Source organism: Microcebus murinus, chromosome 12 (assembly GCF_040939455.1).
Source record: "Microcebus murinus isolate Inina chromosome 12, M.murinus_Inina_mat1.0, whole genome shotgun sequence".
NCBI lineage: Eukaryota > Metazoa > Chordata > Mammalia > Primates > Cheirogaleidae > Microcebus > Microcebus murinus.
The window spans coordinates 64,486,727-64,501,112 of NC_134115.1; the positions used below are offsets into that span (position 1 = coordinate 64,486,727).

The 14,386-nt window shown below is 37.6% G+C and overlaps 1 protein-coding gene across 3 annotated transcripts; it reads right to left on the reverse strand.

The window, feature by feature from the left end:
- Nucleotides 1-439: 439 nt before the first annotated feature.
- Nucleotides 440-13,691, reverse strand: LOC105873759 (bile acid-CoA:amino acid N-acyltransferase). 3 transcript variants are annotated; one of them, XM_012768964.3, is made up of 4 exons: nucleotides 13,284-13,691; nucleotides 7,580-8,096; nucleotides 4,444-4,646; nucleotides 440-1,256 (listed from the first exon to the last, which is right to left on the reverse strand). In XM_012768964.3, the coding sequence occupies exons 2-4, from the start codon at nucleotides 8,043-8,045 to the stop codon at nucleotides 663-665; spliced, it is 1,263 nt and encodes a 420-aa protein (XP_012624418.2). In that variant the 5' UTR covers nucleotides 8,046-8,096; nucleotides 13,284-13,691; the 3' UTR covers nucleotides 440-662. The 3 variants fall into 3 exon arrangements, with proteins under 3 accessions (XP_012624418.2, XP_012624417.2, XP_012624420.2); XM_012768963.2 differs by lacking the exon at nucleotides 13,284-13,691 and adding an exon at nucleotides 12,742-12,805; XM_012768966.2 differs by lacking the exon at nucleotides 13,284-13,691 and adding an exon at nucleotides 12,711-12,785.
- Nucleotides 13,692-14,386: the final 695 nt, after the last annotated feature.

Here is a 14,386-nt window from a genome sequence, read left to right on the forward strand (position 1 = left end):
TTTTCTGGTATTTTCCATTTTAGTTTGCTGTACAACTTAAACCAAGTATTTTCTTACCTTAGGTATTACTTAATTTTGTGCTGATGGGCTTGTTTGTAAGAACTAGAGAGGTAATTTATTGGAATGAACTAACTGACTTCTATTCTCCCCTTTCCCTTTTGACATAAATTTTATTACTCCACAAATGAAGAATGATGCTGTAAATTTACCATGGTGAAGTTGGCAAATATTACTAAAATGATTATGATTTGGAAGTGACTTTCTCCTGCTGCTCTAATCTGATAAATGATTACTATATGACTTTTCTGCACTGGTATTTGGTTTGGGGTTTCTGTTAGTCTGGCACTATTCCTGTTTGCCCCTTTTTATTTTGCCAGTGTAGTATACTTCAGTTCTATTTGAAAGACCTAATTGAAAGAAACATCATAGAACTAATAAGTAAAATGATTTGTTTTATAATTTATTTCCCATGTCCAGTTTGGTTAGCCTGTTGTACAATATAAGTGAAATATCAGGTTTTTACCCCTGTGCCATTTTTACCATTCAAATAGACATAAAATGGGAAAGAAAAACAAACAAAAAATAAACATATTCTTCTGTGAACATCAAGAGGTACTGGTAAAGAGATTTCCTTCTCTATTTCCTAGGAATATCTAGTCTTCTCAGAGTTTACTGGTTGCAGTTGGAATGAGGTGCTTCCTGAGAAATTTCTGGATCTCCTTCCAAGCATGCTCCTGTGCGGCTGCATGTGGAATCACCTCTCCTCCCCAGTGAAAGGCTGAGCAGATAGTTCTGATCCCTGAGGCAAGGCACAGTGGAGAGTAAGGAGGCTCTATCAGGTGTCCCGCCCCAGGGTAAGATAGCAGGGTCCAGTTGTTCTTCCCGTTCCTCCTCAGCTGTTCTATGGCTAGCGCAGCATTTCTTTTGCTGTTGATATTCTTATCTTCTTCTCCCACAATGAAGAGGAAATGTCCCTGGGCCTTTTCAATAGGAAAAAAAGACTGACTGGCCTCAGCTCCAGTTTCTTCGAACAGGTGATTTAATTCTACTAACCCCAAGCTATTGATGGTTACTAATTGTGCAGAGAAGGGAGCAGGCTGATAGACGTGACCACGATATACCTGTGGAATGCCAACAGTAAAGGTGGGTCCATTAATAAGCACAGTGGCTGTGATTTGTTTTAGGTGAGCAGCCATAGAAAGTCCAATCTCAGCCCCTTTGCATATAGAGACTACTCCAATGCCTGGGCCACAGACCTGAAAAAATAATGGAAATAAGATGTTACTCTTTCCTTCATTTAGGAAAACCCCACAATCTCAAAAAACTGAAGAATTTCAATAACCAATGGGAACAAAGCAAGTATAAATCCCACCCATATATCTAGCTCTAGAGTTCTAGAATATGTAATGTGTACTTAAAGGAAATACTCCTTCAAAAATGTGCCAGGCATTACTGAATGAATACTGTAGATTCCATATTGTGTAAGGTTCCGAGTTTAAGAACGCCAGTGTAGCCTGTAGGTGTGGTGGCTCACGCCTATAATCCTAACACTCTGGAAGGCCAAAGCGGGAGGATCACTTGAGGTCAGGAGTTCAAGACCAGCCTGAGCAAGAGCGAGACACTGTCTCTGCTAAAAATAGAAAAAATTAGCTCGGAGTGGTGGCATGTGCCTGTAGTCCCAGCTACTCAGGAGGCTGAGGCAGTAGGATTCCTTGAGCCCAGCAGTTTGAGGTTGCTATGAGCTAGGCTGACACCACAACACTCTATCCTGGGTAGTAGAGTGAGACTCTGTCTCAAAAAAAACCACAAAAACTCAAAGGCAACAAAGAGAAATGCATTTAGGGAACCACAGTAGTTCTTCATTACTTGAATTTTTTTATAAGGTGGGAAATAGCAAAATCAGCCTGGGGAAAAAAAACAACAACCTGATAGTGAATAGCTTTCAAAGACATGCTAAACGGCTTTGACTCTTTTCTCCTAACTAAAGAGGGAAATTAGGACAAATTTTAAAGTCGGGTATAAGATAAGGCTGAAGAAGTATGGAGAAGTCAGATAATAGAAAGTTTTGCGTAACATGTTAAGAAGCCTGGCCTTTATCCTATGGTAAATAGGGTGACTGATCAGCAAGTAAGTAAAATAGCTATGCTCTAGAAAGGCCAGCCTTCAACTCTGACTTGCAAAAATGGAGGCAGAAAAATCAGAGCTTATTACGATGATACAGAATAGACAGGAAATGATGATGTCCTGAATTAAGGTAACGCCAGTGAGGTTGAAAAGGAAATAACATGTTCGTGAGTTATTTTTGAGTGTGGAGTATACAGTTCCCAGTCACCAATTTGGTATGGGAGTGGAAAGAGAAGGAGTTAAAGATGATTGTCCTTTGTGTCACAGAATAAAGTTCCGATTCTCCTTCAGCACTGGCTCCATGCAGAGACAAGAGTTTCAGAGAGAAACACCTCTTTTCTAAAACCATAGTTGATTTCCTGTATTTATCTTAATTGATCTCCTATATTTTCAAGGTATTTTATTAACTAATGTTTGGGGTTTTTTCTCTGTTATTTAGAAATACAGGAATGCATGTATGACTTATGCCAAGCTGACAGAAATGTGAAGAACTTTTAGGGTAAGGGGGGAAAAGCCCTAAAACAAAAGGAATGATTCATGTATACTCCCTGTTTCCTATCCTGTTTATTAACAGGGGTGGTTTAAATCTCTTAAAAGGTCCTTTTAAGATCTGAAATTCTATCTTTTTTTAATTTTGAGTTTTAACTGACAAATAATAATTGTATATATTTATGGGATATGATGTGATGTTTTAGTACATGTATATATTGTGGAATGAGCAAATCAGGATAATTAAACCTATCCATCACCTCACAAATGTATCATTTGTTTGTGGTTGAAACATTTAAATCTACTTCTTTGGCAATTTTAAAATATATATGTTATTACTAACCATAGTCACCATGCTGTGTAATATATCACCAGAACTTACTCCTCTTGTCTAACTGAAACTTTTGTACCCTTTGACCAAAATTTTCCTTTTCCCTACCTACTCCTGATCCCCAAAATTCTATATCTTAATATAATAGAGAGTCACAGTTATGGCAAGGAGAGATGAGAACTCACAGTGGATTTGGCTGTGGAGGATAAAGTAAAAGCAAGCATAATGTGGGTGAACAAAAAAGGGTGACTCAAATATGTGCAGACTTTAATTTGTTTTTGACCCTTGCCAGAACAGTAATTTTTATTACAACTTCTGTCACCAAATTTGGGATCAGGGAATTTAAAGTTCTTAGAAGTAACATAAAATCAACAGGTAGAGAAGACCCACAAGGAGTTGAAAGACTTGTAGTCTATCAACCTGCAGAAGAGAGAGTGTGAAGTAAGGGCTAATGGAAGTCCTCAGGGCCTAGAAAAGAAATCTGATTTCCAGGCCTGGATTAGTCATTAACTAGCTGTCTATGTGACACTGGCAAGAACAGTGATGAATGTCATGCAGCAAGCATAAGGGGAACTAAGCTAAGAAAGCTGGAAAGCAGAATCACATAGCCTCTCTGCTTTTCATCTAAGCCAAGCAGAGGGCTAGCACAATGGTAACATTGACTATCTGATGGTTCAAAAACAATTCCATTATATGCACCAAAAGTCGTCATTTAAAATGTCAATATAGCAGTAGATTGTCAGTAATTGTTGCTCATCTTATTGCAATTTTGATCAGATATTAGTGATCCTTATATGAAAACTTATGTAGTACAGAGATTTGATTTTCCTTCAATTCTGTTTAAGAAAAAATATTAGGCAATTAATAAGAGTTAATATGCAGCAAACATGTTATAGCAGCAAAGCACATGTTTTATTAATAAGATTCAAGTAGGTATAGGGATTGGAAAAGTACTACAGCATTATGTTTAAGGCCTCACGAGTAACTAAAGATTCAGACCCACTATTCAAAGAAATACAGATTATCTGTGTGGTTATGTATGGTGATAAGAAAATGATAATTGTTTACACTTATTGAGTGCTTAGTATTACCAGGTGCTATGATAAGCACTTTGTGTACATTATGCCCTTTAATTCTCACAGCAGACTTATTAAGTAGTATCACTACAATATTATTTAATAGATGAAGAAACAGAGAATGAGTGAATCTAACTAAGTAACCTGCCCCAATTTTCTTAACCAAATGGAATGGAACCAGAAACGCAACCCATTTCTATCTGAATTCAAAGCCAATGCCTTTGATACTGTGATGGACATGGACTAACTTCCGATTCATTTTGTCTTTCCAAGCAAAAGACACTGGATGAGAAACAAGTGAATAATATGAGCATGCAATAGAATTTCAAGTTCACTGAAGAAGAACCATACTTGAAAGTTAAGTCACAAAATATCATGATTATTAAAAAACGGACTGAAACTTACTGGAGAGGCAAAGATTACCTTAGGATGTCTAAGGAGAAAATTGACAGCTTCCTCAAAATACTCCAAATCTATTATCTCTAGTCGGGGTGGCAGGTCTTCATAGCCATAGTAAGCCAAAGCCAGGGAGGCAAAGCCATGGCTGGCTAGGAGACTGGCCCGAAATTCAATCAGTCCACCTACAGCACCAAACAAATCAATCACCCCTGGGAAACGTCCCTCTCCTGAAAAACAAAACAAAACAGAATTAAGTATGAAGAGAAAGTGAGGAAAAGATAAAAAAAATATGAGAATACAAAGAAAAAGAGTATCACAAATTTTTAAATTAATATATAAATTTTCAAATATAATTCCAAATATTTCAGCCTTGCATATGGGGAAGAATTGAAGACTATTGAATATATAATGGAACACAACATCTAGGAGTTTGACTGGGAACTATGTTCACTGACATGTTTAATCTCTGCATCCAAAGAGAATGGGAAGTCATCATGGTTCATTTCTATACTCTTGGTCTAAAGAAAGTCATAGAAATTAGGTCAGGGCTTTATAACCTAAAAAGAGGTACACAAATAGGCTTCAAGAAATCTATGAAGGTCCTAAAGTTACACCATATGCAAAATGTGGTATAAATGTTTATTTGTACATTTTGCTTATGAGAGATTCTGCAGATTTAATTGGATTCTCAATGAAGTATATGGCTCAACAAATTTTTTAAATGATTATTTAGCTAAAATCCTGACTTAACACCGCTCCATTACAATCATCTTACTATACAGTGATGAAATCTCACACCTAAGCAGGTGGAAATGATGAACCCTTTCACTCAATAACACTTTTTTCATTCCCTAGAGCTTAACACGTGGTTAAAAGTAGGGGTAGTCAGAGTATCACTCTACACTCACTCTCTCCGAATGCAGCTTTTCCCCAAAATAAAGTAGAGCCCACATAATGAAAGAAATTTATGATGCACTTATTGGGAATATTCTATTCTTTTATAAGTGACTTTGGCTAAGAAAACTTGACCCCATCTATGTTTGAAAGGAGTGGCTTGATTGAAGGGAGTATTGGGAATTTTTTAAAAGTTACTATAATTACTTTACCTTCAGAAACGAAGAAATAAAATAATATGGAATATATATTGGCTTAAAAATTCTACTTGAGTAAATGAATAATGATGCTTTCGATCTTCTGATTGACAAGAATGGGAGAAATACTTAGGAGTACCGAGCCCCTGGCCAGGCGCGGTGGCTCATGCTTGTAATACTAGCATTCTGAGAGGCCAAGGCAGGCAGATCATTTGAGCTCAGGAGTTCAAGACCAGCCTGAGCAAGAGCAAGACTCTGTGTCTACTAAAAAATATAAAAAGAAATTAGCTGGACAACTAAAAATATATAGAAAAAATTAGCCAGGCATGGTGGTGCATGCCTGTATTCCCAGCTACTCAGGAGGCTAAGGCAGTAGGATCGCTTGAGTCCAGGAGTTTGAGGTTGCTGTGAGCTAGGCTGATGCCATGGCACTCTAGCCTGGGCAACAGATTGAGACTCTGTCTCAAAAAAAAAAAAAAAAAAAAAAGAAAAGAAAAGAGAAAATTACTGAGCCCCTTATCTTGGAAGAACATTGTAGTTAAGAAATGTTCTGAAGCTGGGCATGGTGGCTCATGTCTGTAATCCTAGCACTCTGGGAGGCCAAGGCAGAAGGTTCGCTTGAGAGTTCGAGATCAGCCTGAGCAAGAGTGAGACCCTGTCTCTACTAAAAATAGAAAAATTAGTCGGGCATGGTGGCACGCACCTGTAATCCCAGCTACTCAGGAGGCTGAGGCAGGAGAATCACTTAAGCCCAGGAGTTTGAGGTTGCTGTGAGCTAGGCTGACGGCATGGCACTCTAGCCCAGGTAACAGAGCAAGACTCTGTCTCAAAAAAAAAAAAAAAAAAAGTAGGTAGAAATGTTTTGAGACAGGACTCAACCTCTTTATGACCCCACACAACTCAACCTTCTCTTGTACACACCACAGAACACATGCCTGAAGTGAGAAACCCAGCATATGCACTGTACAGGAAGGTTCAAAAATAGTACCTCCGAAACTAGCACATCATCCCAAGGTGGAAGGCCAATACCAATGTACAGATTTTTAATTGTGGTGAGATAATAGAGGCCCAGCAGTTTGTGTCACTTATTTCCCTGGTCCCTACACATGATAAAATGTTCTATATGCTAAATACTGGATGTAAAAACATTCAAATTTATGCAAACAAGTGCATGGGTCATGGTGAATTTGGAAAGGAAAGCTTTTATTCCATCTACACCATCTACAACTCTATGTTATCAGAAAGCACCCCTAATTATTTAGGGTTTTTCAACCCATCTCAGTTCTGGAAGTAGATTACTACATAAAAATAAATAAACAAAAGCAATACATCCTGATGAGGTGATGGCTGTGTCCCAGATCAAACACACATCTAAAGGAGGGAACCTTAGACAGAACTGACACCTAGGCCTGCTGAAGTCTTCTAGGAAATTAACTTTGCTTTATTTGGGCCCACAATAAACTCTGAGAAGTATACCAACAGATGTTTTCAACAACTTACTGGTACATGGAAATCACTGCGGGAAACTAAAAGTGATAAGTTTTATAGACATTAGGGAGCATGCTGTACTATCTGATTTATGGAATAGTATATAAATATGCAATATTTGTGAAACTAGAGGCTATAAAGTTTCTTTGCATCCTCTATATTTGTTGCTATCTTTCGTATCTCCAGTTTGTAGTGGCAACCATGCAGTAACCCATGCCTAAACTGAAACTCAACATGACAAAGCTCCCACAGTTTCCACGATATCAAGATGAGAGTCTTCAGATAGCCAGGCTTCAATATAGATAAATTTAGCATAAATCCAAAGCTATAAAAACCATAATGTACGAACTCCCTAAGCTATATGAAGTCATATCCTTAGACAAGCTCCAGAACTGTTGAGATGAAATTCGAGTTGCAGCAGAATATTACCACATTCTTGTTCAGACCCAAAGTCAGCACTGATTCTAAGGCAGAAAAGGAGCACTCTGTGTGTTATCCATATTCAAGGTAAATCTCCAGAGGGATAATGCATTTCAAAGGGGAAAAACAGGAACAGCGATAACTAGAGTAATTGTACTCACCTGGAGGGAGAAAGAGGGCTCCTCGAAGGCGGCCTTCTTGGACCAGGATCCGTGTGACACCGGGGGCCACATACCACCTCTCCAGGGTCAGGCTTGCCTTTAGAGCAGTCGTAGGTTTATTGTCTAGTAATATATCTGAGTCATAAAGTTTTAAATGGACCTGGAAGGGGCTATTCATCACATCTTTTTTCATTAGTCTAGTTAATAAATTTTCAGGTTTCAGGGACCAGATGAGACCCATGGGGTGGCGGCCCACATAATCCCCTCCAAGTGAAGAATCGTGCTCCAGGTCCACTTCGCCAATTTCATTGGCCCTATAGTAGGCTCGAGAATAAAACATGTTCCCCTTTTCATCTTTCAGTGATGCCTGAAGACTCACCACCTGAAAGGGGGTCAGGCCTGTGGCTCGGATATGTACTGGCTCATCAACAAGGGCAGTAACAGGGGTGGCTGTCAACTGAATCATTTTTGCGGTGCCACACTGTGGATGGTTCTTCAGGAATATCTTCAGCAAAACCTTAAAATATAAGCCTCAAGTCAGTGACAAGTTAAAAAAAATCTCAAAATAGAAAGATATAGGAATGAAATAAAGTAGAGATGAAGTTAATGATAGATGAATTGAATCAGGATTCACACCACTTAGGATTCAGTTCTAACTCTCTAGTTATTTAACAAATATCCTGATATAATCTTCTAGTACAAGACACTTGAGGACTTTCAACAAATTTCTAGAATACAGAAAGCAAGTCAATAAATTTTGCAATAACAATGAACTAAGGTTGAGGAAGCAGCAGCCAAAATATGCATGAATAGTGTCAATACATCAAGAAAGAAAACACAGTATGTCATAGAGAATCTCTTTTTTTGTTTTTTACCATATCATGGGGGTACAAATGTTTAGGTTATATATATTGCCCTTGCCCCACCTGAGTCAAAGCTTGAAGCCTGTCCATCCCCCAGATGGTGCAAACTGCACCCATTATGTGTATATATACTCATCTCCCCCTTCCCCCTCCAATCTGCCCAACACCCAATGAATGTTATTACTATATGTGCACTTAACTGACTTAAGTGCTGATCAGTTAAAACCAATTTGATGGTGAAAATGTGGTGCTTGTTTTTCCATTCATGTGATACTTCACTTAGTAGAATGGGTTCCAACTCTATCCAGAATAATGCAAGAGGTACTGTATCACCATTGTTTTTTGTGGCTGAGTAGAACTCCATGGTATACATATACCACATTTTATTAATCCACTCATGTATTGATGGTCACTCGGGTTGTTTCCACATCTTTGCAATTGTGAATTATGGGGCTATAAACATTTGAGTGCAGATGTCTTTTTTATAGAATGTCTTTTGTTCTTGTAGGTAGATGCTCAGTAATGGGATTGCTGGATCAAATGGTAGTTCTACTTGTAGTTCTTTGATGTATCTCCATATTGCTTTCCACAGAGGTTGTATTAGTGCCATACAGAATCTTTGAAAAATCCAGTACAATTGAGGATAGGTGTGAGATGTGAAGTTAAAAACAGGGTGTTTTATTGAACAAATGTATGAAACACCTGATTTCACTGCTAATCCCCTCCCCAAGTCCTACAAATAGAATGCCTGGCATGCAAGAGTTTACCTCCAACAGAACATAAAAAAATAGAGGAACCTTCTCAAAATAATGAGAATAAAATATTTGGAAAGAACAAAAAGGCTGATGTGTGTATTGCTTCTTAGAGAAAAACACGTCCATAGCTTTGTATTTAGGATTTACTCAGTCTAAAGCAAAACTAGAAGCTGACAAGCCCTTCAGGGACACAGAAGTCTTGCTGAGCTTTTCATAACCAAAAATTAAGGAATTCCCTTCTCCTTTTAATTAGGGTAGAGAAAGCCACAAGAGTTACCACTGTTCTCACTACAACAACTAAAACTATCTAGATGAACTATGAAACCAGTTTGTTTGTCTTTCTTTTTGTTTTGTTTTTAACTCATTAGATTGCTGAGAATACAAAGAATCTAAATGAATTAAATTCCAGCAAGTGACAGGGTACTCATAGGAGACAGGAAATTTTCTCTCCTACATGCTGACTTTTGATTATGATAAAGCAGCAAAAAAGAAACCCCATCGAGAAAAATAAGAAGAAATCAAGAAAAAATTTATTGGAGTTTTAATGGATGTGAGTGGGCTGGTTTGATAGATTAGAATTCTGAGACAATCCAGCCATAGAGTAAGTCTTTCTCCATCTGCCAGTTTTCTGTAGGACTTCACCATATGCTCAGGGACAGGACATCAAAGACTGAGAATAGGGATGCCAAGCTGAGAGAAATCTGTCTGAGGCATAGCAGGCCTTCATATAAAGGCAGCTGCCCTCCAAAGGATGGGGGCAGAAAAGCGGAGTAGAGACAGATTTCCCTAGGCTCAGAAAACTAGAAGCAGGATTGAAAAGCAAACTCCCTAATGACCCTCATTTCAGAAGAATTGTAAATCCAAACCTCCCACGGTTTGAAAAGCTAGGAACATGGCCATAAAACCCAAAGATCACTCCAAAAGTTAATTAATACCGAGACCCCAGGCCCTTCTGATGAGAAAGGCCTAATCCCATGAAATACTTGAAGCCAGTGTGGTGTTGGATCAAATAAAGCTGCAACAAAGCCAAGACCCAGTTCAACTACAGATCAGGATGATTCAGTGTCTAATTCTAACATTCTGTCAACATAGGCATATGTTCTTTTTTGGAGGTAAATATTATTTATTTAAATTATTACTTTTATACAAAATATCCAGGATACATTTTTTTTGATATCTAATATTTGTGCATATTTACAGGGGTAGATGTGATATTTTGTTATATGCAGAGAATGTGTAATGATCAAGTCAGGGTATTTAGGGTATACTGTATGTCAAGTATTCATTATTTCTATGTGTTGGAACATTTGAAGTTCTCTCTTCTACCTATTTTGAAATATACAATATATTGCTGTTAACTATAGTCATCCTACTCTGCTATCAAATATTAGAGCTTATTCCTTCTATCTAACTGTATGTTTGTATCCATTAACCAGCCTTTCTTCACTCCCCCAATCCTCACACTCACATACCTTTCTGAGCCTCTGGTACCTATCATTTTACTCTCTACCTCCATGAGATCAAGTTTTTTATCTCCCACATATGGTAAGAACATGCGAATTTGTCTTTCTGTGCTTGGCTTATTTCACTTAACATAATGACCTCTGGTTCCATCCCTGTTGCTGCAAATAAGTGATTTAAAAGAGAACAATTTCATAAATATTCTACCATATTTTCTTTATCCATTTGTTCAATGATACACACTTAGGTTGATTCCATATCTTGGCTATTGTGAATAGTGCTGCAATAAACACACAAGTGCAGGTATCTCTTTGAAACACAGAAGAAATAATTTTAAAAAATCAAGGCTGAAATTTCCTATAACTTGTTAACAACAACAAAAATTGCATCATGCCACACTTGCAAGAAACTCAGTAAACACAAGGACAGTAAAAACCAAGAAAACCACAACTAATGCGTTATAGCCTAACTGATAATATAGAGCAAATCTTAAAAGCAGTCAGGGAAAAAAATAAAAACATTACATACAGACAAATGACCAATACATATAACATTTGACTCCTGCCACAAATAGATATACAATAAAATAAATACAGTGCTTAAAAGAAAAAAAAAAAAACCCTGAATTCGTTATCTAACAAAAATACACTTTAAAAATGAAGGCAAAATAAAGATATTTCCAGGAAAAAAAAAGCCTGCGAGATTATGTCTGCAGCAGACCATCCAACAATAAATGCTAAAATGTTGAAGGGAAGTTATACTAGATGGACAACTGGATCTGTTTGGGAAAGGATGAAAAGCAGAGAAAAAAATATAGTAACTATCTGTGGAATGTAAAAGTTCTTTTTAAAATTATCTTTATATATATACACACACACACATATACATACACACACATGTGTATTTTTTAATGCAATTAAAAGAGCCAGAAAAGAGCCTGAATGGCCAAGGCAACCTTAAGCAAAAAGAACAAATTGGAAGCATCACTTTATCAGACTTCAAACTAACTACAAGGCTATAGTAACCAAAACAGCAAAGTACTGGCAAAAGAACAGACACATAGACCAATGGATAAGAACAGAAAACCCAGATATAAAACCATCCTCATATTGCCATCTGATCTTTGACAAAACAGACAAAAACATACATAACTGGGGAAAAAATCCCTATTAAATAAATGGTGCTGGGAAAATTGGATAGTCACATGTATAAGACTGAAACAGAATTTGCACCTCTCACTACCCACAAAAATTAATTCATTATAGATAACAGACTTCAACTTAAGGCATGAAACTATAAGAATTCTAGAAGAAAGTGTTGGAAAAACTCTTACAGACATCAGCCTAGGCAAAGAATTTATGAAAAAGATCCCAAAAGCAATCACAGCAACAACAAAAATAAATAAATGGGACGTGATCAAATTAAAAAGTTTCTGCACAACAAAGGAAACAATCAATAGAGTGAACAGAGAACCTACAGAGTGGGAGAAAATATTTTCATGCTATACTTCTGACAAAGGGCTGATAACCAGATTCCACAAAGAACTCAAGCAAATAAGCAAGAAAAAAATCAACCCCATTATAAAGTGGGCAAAAGACATGAACGGAAATTTTTCAAAATAAGACTACAGACCAAGAAACATATGAAAAAATACTCAACAAAATCATCAAAGAAATGCAAATCAAAACCACAATGAGATATCACCTAACTCCAGTGAGAATGGCTTTTAACAAAAAATCCCAAAACAACAAATGTTGGCATGGACACGGAGAGATAGGAACACTCATACACCGCTGGAACTGGTACAATCTCTATGGAAAGTAGTATGGAGATACCTCAAAGAACTAAAAGTAGACCTACCATTAGATCCAGCAGTCCCACTAGTGGGTATTTACTCAAAAGAAAAAAGGACATTTAATAAAAAAGACACCTGCACTCAAATGTTTATAGCAGCACAATTCACAATTGCAAAGATGTGGAAATAACCCAAGTGCCCATCAATACATGAGTGGATTAATAAAATGTGGTATATGTATACCATAGAGTACTTACTCTGCCATAAAAGAAAATGGTGAACTAATACCTCTTGTATTAACATGGATGGAATTTCTTCTAAGTGAAGTATCACAAGAACGAAAGAACAAACACCACATGTACTCACCATTTACGTGGAAGCAACACTTATGTACACATACTGACATAAAACTCATTGGAAATCAAGCCCATCGGATGAGGGAGTGGGAGACAAGGGGATGAGAAAATTCACACATAACGGATACAATGTACACTATTTGGGTGATGGGCACACTTATAACTTTGACTGAAACTGTACAAAAGCAATTAACATAACCAAAACATTTGTAACCCCATAATATTCTGAAATAAAAAAATACTATTAACTGCTTAAAATAATAACAATGTATTATGGGGTTTATTTAGTTTTCTTTTTATTTTTGCTCAAGTTCAAATGAGATGCAAGTATTATGGTGTTTATAGAATACGTAGAAATAAAATATAATGACAAAAAGGTGAAGGGGGTAAACAGGATTATATTGTTGTAAGATTCTTATATTACTGTTTTTAAAGTAATACAAAATTATTTGCAGGTAGATTGTGATAACTTACAGGTATTGTCAGGAACTCAGCCGAAGTGAGAGAGAGAGCTGAGGAGTCAGGTGTCAGAGTAGCAGATTAAAGCGACAACTAAAAATGAAAGGATTAAGACATTAATCATTTACTATGATGGTATAAGAAAGCATCTAAACTGAACAAAGTGCTAGGTGCAGGAAAAACGGTGGATCAGTGCAGACACCGTTGAGGAAATCCCAAATAAAAGGCTCCAGCAACTTTACAAAACCTGAGGTGAGGGGAGAATGAGGGAGAAGGGCTAGGAGTAGAAAAATGTCCTTAGTGAGTCAGAGTGGAGAACGGTGTCTAAGTTTCCCTTTTTCTCCCCATTTACTGAGGCCTGGCAGAGGTGCCTGAGAGGTCCTTGGACCTTGAACGAAGGCCTGAGATAAGTGATCTAAAAGTAAAGACACCTAGGCTAGGAATGTAAATACACAAAAAGCTGAGTCCTTGACTGCAACTCTTTTCAAAAACTGCAATGCACTGGCTCACAGTGGGGCCATTTGGTTTATTTACTTTTTCTTTTTTTTTGAGACAGTCTCACTCTGTTAACCAGATTAGAGTGCTGTGGCATCAGCCTAGCTCAGAGCAACCTCAAACTCCTGGGCTCTAGCTCAGAGCAACCTCAAACTCCTGGGCTCAAGTGATCCTCCTGCCTTAGCCTTCCTAGTAGCTGAGACAACAGGCACACGCCACCATGCCCGGCTAATTTTTTCTATTTTTAGTATAGACAGGGTCTCAAATTCCTGAGCTCAAGTGATCTTCCCACCTCAGCTCCCAGTACAGGCATAAGCCACCATGCCTGGCTGTCAGTTTGTTTCTGTACCACAATGTCTAATATCTCAATTGGAAGACTCAAAGGCAGGGAAATAAAATCACCTGAATGCTCATTCTTTCACACATCTGGAAGTTTTGCTGGTTTACAATTGTGGGCATCACTTGCCCTATATGTGGGGTTCAATGTGGCCTTTCTGCATGGGCCAGTCTTTCTGTATGGGGTAATTTGGGCTTTGTGGAGACTACAGTAATTCTATCTTGAATGCTAGTCTGCCATGTTTAATTATGATTAACCCCAGTTCTAAAAACGCCTCTAAGATTTA

Coding starts and splice junctions, on each gene's coding strand:
- LOC105873759 (XM_012768963.2), bottom strand. Junction 4,647..7,579: donor AGCCCTCTTTCTCCCTCCAG/GTGAGTACAATT, acceptor TTTGTTTTTCAG/GAGAGGGACGTTTCCCAGGG. Junction 1,257..4,443: donor TTCTCCTTAGACATCCTAAG/GTAATCTTTGCC, acceptor TTATTTTTTCAG/GTCTGTGGCCCAGGCATTGG.